This window comes from Cucurbita moschata, unplaced genomic scaffold (genome assembly GCF_002738365.1).
Source record: "Cucurbita moschata cultivar Rifu unplaced genomic scaffold, Cmos_1.0 Cmo_Scf00010, whole genome shotgun sequence".
Taxonomy (NCBI): domain Eukaryota; kingdom Viridiplantae; phylum Streptophyta; class Magnoliopsida; order Cucurbitales; family Cucurbitaceae; genus Cucurbita; species Cucurbita moschata.
Genome location: NW_019268526.1, coordinates 1,681,752 through 1,694,326, shown reverse-complemented (window position 1 = coordinate 1,694,326; position 12,575 = coordinate 1,681,752). Strand labels below are relative to the sequence as shown.

Genomic DNA, 12,575 nt, shown 5'->3' with positions numbered 1-12,575 from the left:
CTCTATTAGCGTAAGCCGGTCGGCTTGTGCTTTGGGTGTCGACTTTGTTGTCGACATGATCTCGGTCTGTATGACGTTACGGAGCTAACAAAGCTCTGATACCACTTGACACAATCGCGCTTTCGAAGGCAGCGGACTAGCGATTGTGCGGCACTCACTTTCCAGCAACGAGTGAGTTGAGCCTATTTGTTCTTGCGTCGCCTATGGCCAAGCGACGTACGGTCAAGCCTCTAGCCTCGGTTTTTAAAAGAAGGTTTTAGAAAACGAGGAGAGAGAGATTTTTGAAAGAGAGATTTTAGAAAGAGACGTTATATAGCAAGCAAGAGAAAGATAACAACGGCTTAGCATATATAACCTTGGGTAGGGAGAAGTTGACGACTAGTCATATCCCCCTATAGTACATTCTGGGCCATTTTAGTTCTGGCAGGCGTAGACATGATATTTTTGAGGTGTCATACGCTTTTAGAATTACAAAAGAAAAACACTAGAATGAAAAGACATGACAAGGGTTTGGCTTGTCATGGGCATGCGGCCATGGGCGACAAGCCCTGGACAAGCATGACCGTGACACGTTGCAGCACAAACCAGACCTTCCATGCTCATGGGATGAGAGAGAAGGAGGGGCAGGGTTAGAGAGAGAAAGGGTTTTTTTGGGGTTTAAGAAGAAGAAGAAGCAGCAGCAGCAGCAATAGGTCTACCAACTGGTAGTTTGGGATTGAGCCTCTTAACCAAACACGCCCTTACCGATCAAGAACAATATCAAGAACAAGATCAAGAACAAGAACAAGAACACCAAGAACAAGAACAAGAACAGCTAGGCATTTGATTTCTTTCAGGTGGGTTTCTAGAAAAGCAGCCGTAGCCACAAAAGGGGAGGGCTCTTTTCTTTTTGGGAGTGCAAGAAAAAGAAGAGAAGGAGAAATAAAGAGGAAATTAAAGGCATCGTTTAGAGAGACCGAAAGAAACCAAAGGAAATAGAAATTGGGTTTTACTCTCACGTGGGAATTTGATGCAAATTTTAGATAAGAATCGTATGGTTTTAAATTATTTCTTTAAGATCCTTTGATTTCTTTGTGTTTTATTGTGTATAGTTCCTTCTTGTTCTGTTTATCTTTCTGGGGTTTGCAGAAATTCCCATGAACACTTAGATTTAGTGTTGTGTTGGTATTTGGGATTCTTGGGTTCCGCCGATCGGGTGCTGTTTTCCACCTTTTTGGTTCCCTCCGACACCCACAGCCGTCTCGGATTTCAGGGTAATTTTAGCTTAAACTATACTTATTGCTTAATCACTTTTGTTTGTTTATTCAAATATGAACTTAAAATATTCAATTCTTGTTGATTTCTTGTGCTGATCAGCTCTGCATGCAGGTTATGAGTAGCTTTATGTTGTTTGTTTGTTCTATTTCTTCTTGTTTTTGTGGGGTTTGGAGCTTTTTTGATTGATATTGTTGTGAATTTGGCTGCATATTAAGTAACTGGAGGATCTGTGGTCTTAGTGTTTGTTTTAACACTTCATTAGTCATTGAAAACCCTGTGGATTTGCCATCTTGGGTTGAGTTTTTGTTTGTTTGTTGACATTCAATTCAACTTTGATTAATTGGGGTCTGAAAGTTTTGTTAGGTGACAGCGTAGAAGCAGAAGAATTCTGAATTGAGAGGAAAAATCTATGGCTACTTACTACTCGAGTTCGAATAACGAAAGGGATACTACTCCAATCCTCTATTCAAGGGGAGCTTTGCTCGGTTCGTATGAAGAAACAGCAGTTCTTCCACGGAATATGATGATGAATGCAAATTCTGGGACGTTCATGGATTCATTGTCTTCACAGGCGCAAAATGGTTGTAGTTCAATAACGCCCGTTGGAGCGGTTGGAGCTGCTCAACAGCAGCAGGAGTTCTTATCGAATCTTGGTGGTTCGCGAATTTCTGACCATGATTTCAATACATGGAGAGAGGATCGGAGTGAAATGCTTGGTACGAATTCGATGTGTGTTTCGACCAATGTTGTTCGTGGTGGGCAGAATTTGCAGGGTCAGGGGTTGTCCCTTACTCTGAGTACACAAATCCCATCTGGAATCCAAATGGCTTCAATCCCCTACAGAGACTCGGATGTCGGTTTAGCTTCATTCCTGAGGCCTAATCCGACTAGCTCGGGTGAGGATAGCTGCAGAAATGGCGCTTCTCGAGATGAACAATTGAGAAATGGAGAAAACTTGGCCAAGGGTGAATTAGCTCCTTACAGCATGTCTAGTATTGCAAGAACTATGCCTAATTCAAAGTACCTTAAGGCAGCACAGCAACTGCTTGATGAAGTTGTTAATGTCAGGAAAGCTTTGAAGCGACCGAATAATGAGAGAGACCCGAGTTCTCACGAGCATGAAACTGGAACTGCCGAGAATGGCGATGCAGGAACTAAAAACGACACGTCGATGCAAACTGCAAGTGGAGTGTCTTCAAAACCTCAAGAAACTGGGAGCAATTCAACATGTGAGCTCTCACATACTGAAAAGCAAGATTTGCAGAACAAGTTGACAAAGCTTTTATACATGTTGGATGAGGTAATATAATGTTTTATATTGATATCTATTTTGTTGTGAACTGGACTATTATGAATGATGCAAGCCTCAACATATCATGGTTGGATCAACAACATTGATAAAAGTCTGTATTCGATATTACGTGGCTGCGGAATTAGATAACGTCAACATTTGAAATCCAATTTCCTTTACTTCTCGAAAGGTGGATATGAACTTTTGATGGTGTAACAGCCCAAGCCCACCGCTAGCAGATATTGTCCTCTTTGGACTTTCCCTTTCATGCTACCCCTCAAGGTTTTTAAAACGCGTCTGCTAGAGAGGTTTCCACACCCTTATAAAGAATGTTCTGTTCTCCTCCCCAACCGATGTGGGATCTCACAATTCACCCCATTCAGGGCCCAGCGTCCTCGTTAGCACTCGTTTCCTTCTCCGATCGATGTGAGACCCCCAATTCACCCCCCTTTGGTGTCCAACGTCCTTGCTAGTACACTGCCTCGTGTCCACCCCCTTCAGGGCTCAGCCTCCTCGCTAGCACCTTGCTGGCACTTGTTTCCTTCTCCAATCGATGTCATCGATGCCATCGATGCAGCAACTAAATTTAGTTTTGATACTTTGTCCCGTGGAAGTAGTTGCTCAAGGTCAAATGGTTATCTTGTCTTGTAGGTTGATAGAAGGTACAATCAGTATTATCATCAGATGCAGATAGTAGTATCATCATTTGATGTGATTGCTGGATGTGGGGCATCTAAGCCATATACTGCACTTGCACTCCAGACTATATCCCGTCATTTTCGGTGCTTGCGGGATGCCATAGCTGGTCAAGTCAGAGCTACTCGTAAAAGCCTAGGAGAGCACGAGAATTCTGGAAACGACAAAGGAGTTGGAATCACTCGTCTTCGATACGTGGACCAGCAGTTAAGGCAACAGAGAGCTCTTCAGCAGCTTGGCATGATACAGCAGCATGCATGGAGGCCTCAAAGAGGGTTGCCTGAGAACTCTGTTTCGATTCTCCGTGCTTGGCTGTTCGAGCATTTCCTTCATCCGTAAGTCTTTGACATTAGTATTTCGATTTACGTTCTCTCTGTCGTAACAAAACTTAACCAAGTACTAAATTTCCAGGTATCCAAAGGATTCTGATAAGATCATGCTTGCGAGGCAGACGGGTTTGACTAGAAGTCAGGTAAAACTCAGAAGCTTAACTTTTTTCCCTTCTGTATTGTTTGAATTGACTGTTGAATGTGGTAATATAAATAGAAAAACAACCATGGCTCTAGAAAGATTGTTGATCATGGATAATATTTCTTGAATCAATCTGTGTGATATTTCCAAAAAGGCCAAACTTGATCATGTCTGAAAAGATCTTGTCAGCTGGAAGTAGCTATATGTTTTGTAGGCTGCCAATTTAGTTCCAACATAGACTTTACATGTGAGATTCCACATTGGTCTCGGTGGGGGAGGAGAACGAAGCATCCTTTATAAGGGTGTGGAAACCTCTCCCTAGCAAACAAGTTTTAAAACCTTGAGGGGAAGCTCGAAAGGGAAAACCCCATAGAGGACAATATTTGCTAGCGGTGGGCTTGAGCCGTTACAAATAGTATCAGAGCCAGACATCAGGCGATGTGCCAGCGAGGAGGTTGAGCCCCGAAGGGGGGTGGACATGAGACGGTGTTCTAGCAAGGACGCTGGCCCCAAAGGGGGTGGATTGGGGGGTCCCACATTGATTGGAGAAGGGAACGAGTGGCAGCGAGGACGCTAGGTCTCGAAGAGGGGTGGATCGTGAGATCCCACATTGGTTGGGGAGGAGAACGAAGCATCCTTTACAAGGTGTGGAAACCTCTCCCTAGCAGGTGCATTTTAAAAACGTTTAGGGAAAACCCAAAAGGGAAAGCTCAAAGAGAACAATATCTGTTAGCGGTGAGCTTGGGGTGTTAGATTACATTTCTCCACCACCATGTCTATATGTTTTGCAAAAACAATGATTTTTTCAACATTTACCAATTACCTTGCTTTTGGTCATTATTTCACATCTTTCTTTTATATTACTGTATTTTTTGTACCGACACGTGTTCTTATATTATATTTGTCTCCGTCTATGGGATCGCGCAGGTCTCTAATTGGTTTATCAATGCGCGTGTACGTCTTTGGAAACCTATGGTAGAGGAGATGTACAAGGAAGAAATAGGCAGTGTGGACATGGACTCTATATCATCATCTGAAAATGCTAGCAAGGGAACAAAAGGAGATAACAAGACCTTCGAGGATGATAAAGAGGAGGATCTGCAACAAAGTGCAAGTTCAACAGCGACCGAAAGATGTAGCACTGGAGATATTGTCGACTTAAAATCAGACCAAGTCTCTAATCTCGCAAACTCGGGTTCCAACAGACTAGCTAGTTTCCAAAATGGTGCTCACATCGAAGCCGAAAACGAGCTGATAAAGCCGAATGAGGAGCTAAGGTCTAATGTAAATAACTCTAATTTCTTTCCTGATGCAATTGTCCAGTCTCAGGGAGAGAGTGACAGGTTTATGGCTGCTGCTGCTGCCGCCTATCACATGTCTGAATTGGGAAGGTTCGGGACGGTTGGCGGGGTATCACTTACGCTGGGTTTGCAGCATTGTGAGGGTGGTGGTGGCATACCTATGCCTGCTGGGACACACCATGGTTTTGCAGCCATGAGAGGAGACGATATGTACAACGCTGCTTCTGCAGCGTCTTCTCTCGGGGAAACGGTGCATTTCGAATGCGTAAATGCTGCTGGGAATCCGCAACTGAGGTTCGGCCCTTCCCATCTTTATCACGATTTTGTTGTGTAAAAGTTAAACTGTACAAGATTTGCTTATCAGAATCATATACTAAATGATATGAACACCATTGGGAGGAGCAAAGGAACATGGATTCTTCTTGTCTGGTTTCTTGTCCTCCATATATATATATATATATATATTTGTAATATATCATGTAGTTGATTGGAAGGTTAGCTGTATTGTTCTTCTCTGGTTGGTTTATCTGCATATGATTTTAGTTCCAAACTTTGGGTTCCTCAGGAAATTTTAGCCCTTTGATAAATGTGAAGTTATTTCTCATGAATAAACTTCGCTTCTATTTTACGAACTCAGCGTATAAGATATTTTCAAGAACAAGCAAATCATAATGATTGTTAGTTTTATTTTCATTCGTTCTTTTGATGTATTGCAACGGATTTAGAATAGTGGCATTGAGTTTCTTGCCCTATTGCCTCATAGGACCTAAGAAGAAAGGTCACTTATGTTGACAGGAGAGGGTGCCAAATGGAAGTCCTTCGTATTTTCTAAGAAAATTGATTTAAAACGATTTTTAAATTAATCTAAACTTCCTAGAGTAATTTTTAATTATTAAGCTTAAAAAACATTTTTTAGAAGCTATACTAAAACACATGAAATTACTAATTTTTTTTTAGAGCTTATAAAGATTTTGGTTGTCTAAAAAAAAAAAAAAAACCAATCAAACTCACCCCGACTCAATTCTGTCGGTTCCATCTATTGCATTCATAACTCCATTAATAACTACGGAAATAATCAACATAAGTAGACAATATCAGTTAATATTGTACATATCTATTATTCCATAATGAGTTTAGAATTTACCTTCATCCCCTCCAAATTGTAAGTTGTGAAACCCCACGTCAGTTGGGGAGGAGAACGAGCATTCTTTATAAAGGTGTGGAAACCTTTTCCTAGCAGATCCATTTTAAAAACCTTGAAGGAAAGCCCAAAAAGGATAATATCTGTTAGAGGTGAGGTGAGCTTGGGCCGTTACATAAGTCCGCTCCATAATCCCATAACCTGTAGCTCCATTATCCAAAATTATTAAGATGGGTAGCATAAAAGAGAAACTGCACTCAAAATGAACTGTACCAATACTTTGTTACCAAAAAGCTTTGATCTATGGCGTCTTTAGGAGTTAGTTGAGTGTCACAAACTCCATTTACTTACTGTGAACAATATTCAGGCAAGGCAGCAGTCATGCTATACAAGTCAGAAACAAAGCTATCTGCCTATGATCTTCACAAAAAAAAAAAAAAAAGAAGGAAAAAACAAATCCATGAACAGGTTATAGGAACAAAATGCTCTCATGAACAGTTTCGATGAGACAAAGATAAATAATAATTCCCTTTGCCTCATCTGTACTATTATATTGCAGGCTCTACCTGAAAATGGTAAAGAAGACGATGTCAGGAAACATGAAAGTAGAGCTCAACTGGGGAGAATAAAGAGCGAACTGACCTTCTGTACAGAACTTTGACATCTTGTCTAAGAAGCGGGGTTTCTAGAAAGTTATCGCCACACTCTTTCACGTCGACCGTCTCCACTTCAAAGTCGTGATAGCCACAATACTCGTTCCATTCAAACCACATTTTTGCAATCAGTTCCTTCTTGAAGCAAGTACTGTGATCTCCCTCTTCAGGTGAATCAGCAGCCACCAATCTATATGCGAAGACTTTCTTTGTTTGACCGGGACGGAATGCACGACCAATTGCCTGGCGGGTCACTGATGGATTGAGATGAACATCCAAGATGATGATACGTGATGCCCCTACCAAAGATATGCCCTCCCCACAAGCCTTGATGGAGCCAAAGAAGACTCTGGCATCAGGTGAGTTGTTGAAACGATCCATCGACCATTCCCGATGCTCGGAAGTTGTTTCACCGGATATCATGAAAGTTTCTTTTCCTGGACTCCAACCCTTCTTCTGCACAACCAATCTCTCCATGAATTTCAAAGGAAGGAGGTATTGGCTAAATACCAGCAGCTTCTCTCCAGTAGTAGCGCACAAATTCAGCATATTAAGAAAGAATTTCGCCTTCACTCCATCTTTAACGTCCAGCTGGTCGATGACCTCGTCTATTTTATCATCCGTCACAGTAGCATTAACAGAGAAAACATTCAACTTTGGATGCAAATAAACAGCACTACCAGCAGAGCTTATTTTGAACTTCCTGTTAAACTTTTTGACTTTTTCACCTTCATGCTTCTGTTTAGGGGTGAGATTTAGCACCACAGTGAAGTCAACCAGTCCAGGGAGCTCATCGAGAAAATCTCCTTTATAATAATGCAGAATCTTGCTGGTCATCTCACGTAAATCATGGATGACACTCACTTTCCTCCTGAAATCTGTATCCTTCTGAAGCGTGTGTTCCACCAAGTCATAAAAAGCAGCATCCACACCTGCTTTGAACTGCTTCCTCGCACCAGGTATATCCACTCTTGACATGATACGTTTGATGATAGGTCGAGAAGTTTCTGATCTCATGAACTTCGGTCGAACGAGATTCACTATATTGAATACCTCTTTAACATGATTTTGATACAAGGTTCCTGAAAGAACCACTTTTCGTGGAGTTCTGACTTTGGCAAGAGTTTGCAAAATATCAGTGTTCTCATTTCTTGGTGTATGCCCCTCATCTAGGATGAGAATGGAGGGAACCTTGAGCAATATATTTTGACATGCAGTTGATGCAGCATTGGTTTCGACATCGCAGACGATCGTGGAAAATTGTTTGTATCCTAAGAACAGAATACTCTTGTGCTCGACCCACTGATTCAGAACGGTTAGCTGTTGAGCCCTATTATCTGCTTTAACGGAATAGAAATCATAGAGTGGAATATCTTCCACTTGCCAAATCTGAAACTCCTTTTTCCAAATAGCTAAGATTCCTTTGGGAAGCACAACCAATGGTCTAGCCTGTGGATACTTAGCTAAGAAACTTTGCATGAAACTGATTATCATAAATGTTTTTCCAGAACCAGGAGCATGGGCTAAAATGCAGCCTCCTGGATTGTCCGTTACCAAGTTGCTTATAAGGAAATTGAAACCCTCAATTTGATGAGGTTTCATTTGCTTCATATGTCTAGGGTGTGCAGATATTTCAGTGACCATCAAATCATCTTCCGAGATTTTAACTCCAACAATATCGCCTGAATCTTTGTTACGAGATTCAGACATGTATGTTCTTGTGCTCCTCTTACCCTAGAAGAAAAAAATACAAATCAGTGTGAGTTCACAGAAGATGACACAGCTGATAACAACTGAAGATCACAGTCGATTTTTCAAAATTATATTACTTTACATATGTGAGATCCCACATTGGTTGGAGAGGGGAACAAAGCATTCTTTATAAATGTGTGGAAACGTCTCCCTAGTAGACGCATTTTAAAAACTTGGGGGAAGCTCAGAAGGAAAAGCCCAAAGAGGACAATATCTATTGACAGTGGGTTTGAGCTATTACAAATGGTATCAGAGCCAGTCACCAGGCGGTGTGCCAGTGAGGACGTTGGGCCCCCAATGGGGTGGATTGTGAGATCCCACATCGGTTGGAGGGGGAACAAAACATTCCTTATAAGGGTGTGGAAAACACTCCCTAGTAGACACGTTTTAAAAACTTAAGGGGAAGCCCGGAAGGGAAAGCCCAAAGAGGACAACATCTGCTAGTGGTGGGTTTGGGCTATTACAACATAACTAGTTCAAGTTGGGTCAATAAAAATATCGAACAGTAAGATTTAAGAAGGAAGCTTTTAAACGACTTAAGACAACTCTAAGATTTAATATTTCAGCTAGAGAGAGAGAGAGAACAGGGGCCAGCTTTTGATCAACTCAGCAAAAGCGTCGTTCAAATATATATCGATCGCTTCCACATTTGAGAATCGTGGGTGACTACAAAAACTACTACCCATAGGCTTATGGGCTACAATTTTAAATTATTCTGCTCTTCTTTGGCACTTATAAGTAAATAGAACAAAGGCAGGAAAACTTGGATGTTTAACTTCCGTTCTATGTAAGCAAAACAATATGACATAAGCTATAAGATATATAAAATGGCAATAGAGATACAAACCTTGTTGTACTGAAACTCAAAAATGGTCTCAATTCCTCTGTCAATAACCCCACATATGCGACAGACATAACCAAGATCATCCTTAAAGAGAAAAGAATGATCACAGTCCACAGCATCTGTACTTGGTTGATTAGATGATGAATCTACGGCAACATCCAAGTCCTAGGAAAAGTTAAGGTTGCAAGAACTAAAACTTTAATAGGAAGAAGTTAAGTTGATAATAAAGGAAATCAAGGGGTAAAATTCTACATTAACCCATACATATAATTAGGATTTTTCTTCGAACACGTAACATACGCTTCCCTACTACGTGACTACAACAATATTCAATATACAAAGATTCTTATAGAAAAGGCCTCTCAATTATGATCAACGTCATTTAAGGAATTACTGGAAATAATTGCAAAACTTAGAAGACGAAGTAGATTTGTATATAGCTACATATAATCTCTCATTCATGCTTCCTTTGATTTCTTACAAACCAAATTTCTAAAATAATTGTTTTCACAGCATTCATACCGATTAACTTAATTTTGCTTTGAACTTAAGTCATTATTTAACAAGATCCAGATTAGCACATTAAGCCTGGTCCCTAATAAACTAAGGGTATATAATTAGGATATAATGCAGTGCAGACTATACACAAGAGCTGAAGGAAACAGCAGTCAATGAAATCATATATATAATAACAATACCTTGGAACATTCTAATGCCATATTCATATCGTTCCAAATATCTCCAAGGCCATCATCTTCACTGTTAGCCTGTTCGCTGACCTCATCCTCGTCCTCTTCTACACCAACGTAAACACCTTTGTCCTTCTTACTAATAGTTTCACTTTCACTAGTAGGAGTTGCTTCCTCCCCATTTAAAGCTCGGTGATCCTAACAATCAGTTGGCAAATTAGACAGCTATAGTTAAGTAAAAAAAAAAAAAAAAAGACAAATGGCCAAGGAAGAGAGAGTATAAAACTGACTCTTAACAAGAGAAAGCCATCCTTACCGGGTACTCAACCCAAACCCTTATTGGGTATGAACAGCATTTCTTGACTATTTGTTTGTATCAAAATTTCACAAAATTAAATATTATTGTTCTATTTGAAAAAAGGGTAAGCTACTATATAAGATGTAGTCTATTAACTTTTAACTGTATGGATGTATCGCAATATTCAGTTTCATATAAAAGTTTGAACTTAATAAATGCAGCTACAGTAACATAGATGTCTAACGAGCTCACCACTACCGATATGGCCTTGAACAAACTTTGTCCAGGTGGTCTAGGCAGCACAACCTCTTGAAAAGGATGTATAACCCTCTGTTCTTTGCTTTCTTCCTCATCAGAATCAATTATTACAATAGGCAATCGCGATTTCTCGACATTGTTGGAATAAACATCATCAATGGCAGAATCATCCTCCAAATCAATGAGATTATGAACCAACGGGGAAGCTTGATGGTTCGTTGCCTCTGTACACTCATTACGTCTCCCCAGATCAAATAACGTAGTTGACAGCGTAGGATACTTCGCAATGTAAGGACTTAGAATTTGCATCTTATGGGAAACAAGGGCTTCTATCTCTTTAGTGACACTTCCAAACTGACCACAATCCAAACCATCGATCAAATTATTAATGGCAAACGGATCAGAGTAATCAACTATTTTTGCTGAGTTCTTCATTTTGTTTTGTCTCGGCGTGTCACACTTTTGGGCAGAAAAGGTGGCCGTGCTGGGAAGATTTCTTCCATCGGTAGATAGTTTTAATCTCTTACGTTTCCCATAATACAGTCCTGGGTACAATGAATAGCACATTATCAGTATCAGAATGAAAACAAACATCCATCAATGGCTACACATTCAGGCTTAGCAAAGAAAAACTAAATCCAATTGTTTCTCATAAAGATTAAATAAATAACTAAATTCAAGAATATTGCACCAGGAGAAAGGAAAAGGAAGATATTACATGAAAGAAACGACGCGGGAAGAAAACAAGACCAGCATCAAATAAGGATAGAACGTGAGACGGGGAGAGTATCGAACATCATAGAAGAAAACTGGGTTGTTTCCCCTTTTATCTTTTGTAGATAAGTGAAAAAAATCCTAAACAATATATCACGTACACATTACAAAGCATATTGAATCAAATAAACAAAATAGTTTACTATTTTTCCATTTAGAAAATGGTTTAAACAACAAATGCCCGATATAATCGTCCATATGACTGTAAAACCATGAATGATACAAGTTTCAAAACAAGGGTACTTCATTCTCTTGAAACCAACAAAGTAGGCCCAATTTTTTGTTTGTTCGAAGAACCTTACCGTACGTGCGATACAGCTAAATGATGAACAGTTTATCTAGCTCAATTTTTCACACATTACACACACACAAACAAAACCCTTCTCTAGTTTTCTGGGTTCATCAATAAAACAGAGTCAAATTCACACTGTAACAGCATAATCAGTGCAATAGAAAACGAAGATAGAAAGAGCATGTAACATTCCATAGCCATAATCAAGTGAACGGACATAACCAGAGCATTACCATACACAACCCACAAGGGGAAAAATCAAAAAAAGAAAATACATTTAGGGAAGAGAAAGAGTACCATTTGGAGTGGCGTAGCTACTGGGGGAGAAGTCAATGGTCGCGTCCATAGTATGCCTAAGTTCAGAAAACACTGAGCATTTCCACAAACATAAGGTGAAGATTACACTCCATAACAGGAAAAGGAAATGACAAAAATGTAAAAGAAGATATGAGACATCGCCGAGTTCCCGCATAAAACCACAACTGACCTCGAGGAACAGGGAGGCTGTGAAATTTGATCAATCCAAGGGGAGGAAGAATCTGAGAACCCGCAGAAAACCCCAATTTCAATAATTGAGGGTTCAATTGAAAGGGAAATTAACTCACATTTTCATTCAAACCCTCTGAAGTTCTTTCTCGCTGATCTTGAAAATGGAGAGCGAGAGAGAGAGAGAGAGAGAGAGAGAGGGCGAATGAAGTAGGAGCGAGACGAAGGAAATGGAAGGGTCTGCTCTGCTACTCAGGCTGAAGGGTCGTTGCGCAAAACGGCGGCGTTTGAAGGGCTCGCGTGTGTGCGTTGACGAGGGTGCCCCTTTGATTTCGTGGACCAATCAGAACTCAAGAAAATAGCCACGGTCTT

The 12,575-nt window shown here is 40.4% G+C and overlaps 2 protein-coding genes across 4 annotated transcripts; one reads left to right on the top strand and one right to left on the bottom strand.

Annotated features, from left to right (window-relative positions):
- Window positions 1-574: 574 nt before the first annotated feature.
- Window positions 575-5,542, top strand: LOC111448458 (BEL1-like homeodomain protein 7). 2 transcript variants are annotated; one of them, XM_023088082.1, is made up of 6 exons: window positions 575-836; window positions 1,129-1,253; window positions 1,633-2,557; window positions 3,200-3,579; window positions 3,656-3,716; window positions 4,643-5,542. In XM_023088082.1, exons 3-6 carry the CDS (start codon window positions 1,667-1,669, stop codon window positions 5,348-5,350), a joined length of 2,040 nt encoding a protein of 679 aa, XP_022943850.1. In that variant the 5' UTR covers window positions 575-836; window positions 1,129-1,253; window positions 1,633-1,666; the 3' UTR covers window positions 5,351-5,542. The 2 variants fall into 2 exon arrangements, with proteins under 2 accessions (XP_022943850.1, XP_022943849.1); XM_023088081.1 differs by having other exon boundaries at window positions 575-1,253; window positions 1,621-2,557.
- An 872-nt stretch (window positions 5,543-6,414) lies between these two features.
- LOC111448374 (protein CHROMATIN REMODELING 35-like) lies at window positions 6,415-12,537 on the bottom strand. Of its 2 annotated transcripts, none has more exons than XM_023087932.1 (7): window positions 12,205-12,537; window positions 12,015-12,086; window positions 10,646-11,196; window positions 10,105-10,293; window positions 9,410-9,571; window positions 6,800-8,544; window positions 6,415-6,723 (listed from the first exon to the last, which is right to left on the bottom strand). In XM_023087932.1, exons 2-7 carry the CDS (start codon window positions 12,061-12,063, stop codon window positions 6,720-6,722), a joined length of 2,700 nt encoding a protein of 899 aa, XP_022943700.1. In that variant the 5' UTR covers window positions 12,064-12,086; window positions 12,205-12,537; the 3' UTR covers window positions 6,415-6,719. The 2 variants fall into 2 exon arrangements, with proteins under 2 accessions (XP_022943700.1, XP_022943701.1); XM_023087933.1 differs by having other exon boundaries at window positions 12,015-12,070.
- Window positions 12,538-12,575: the final 38 nt, after the last annotated feature.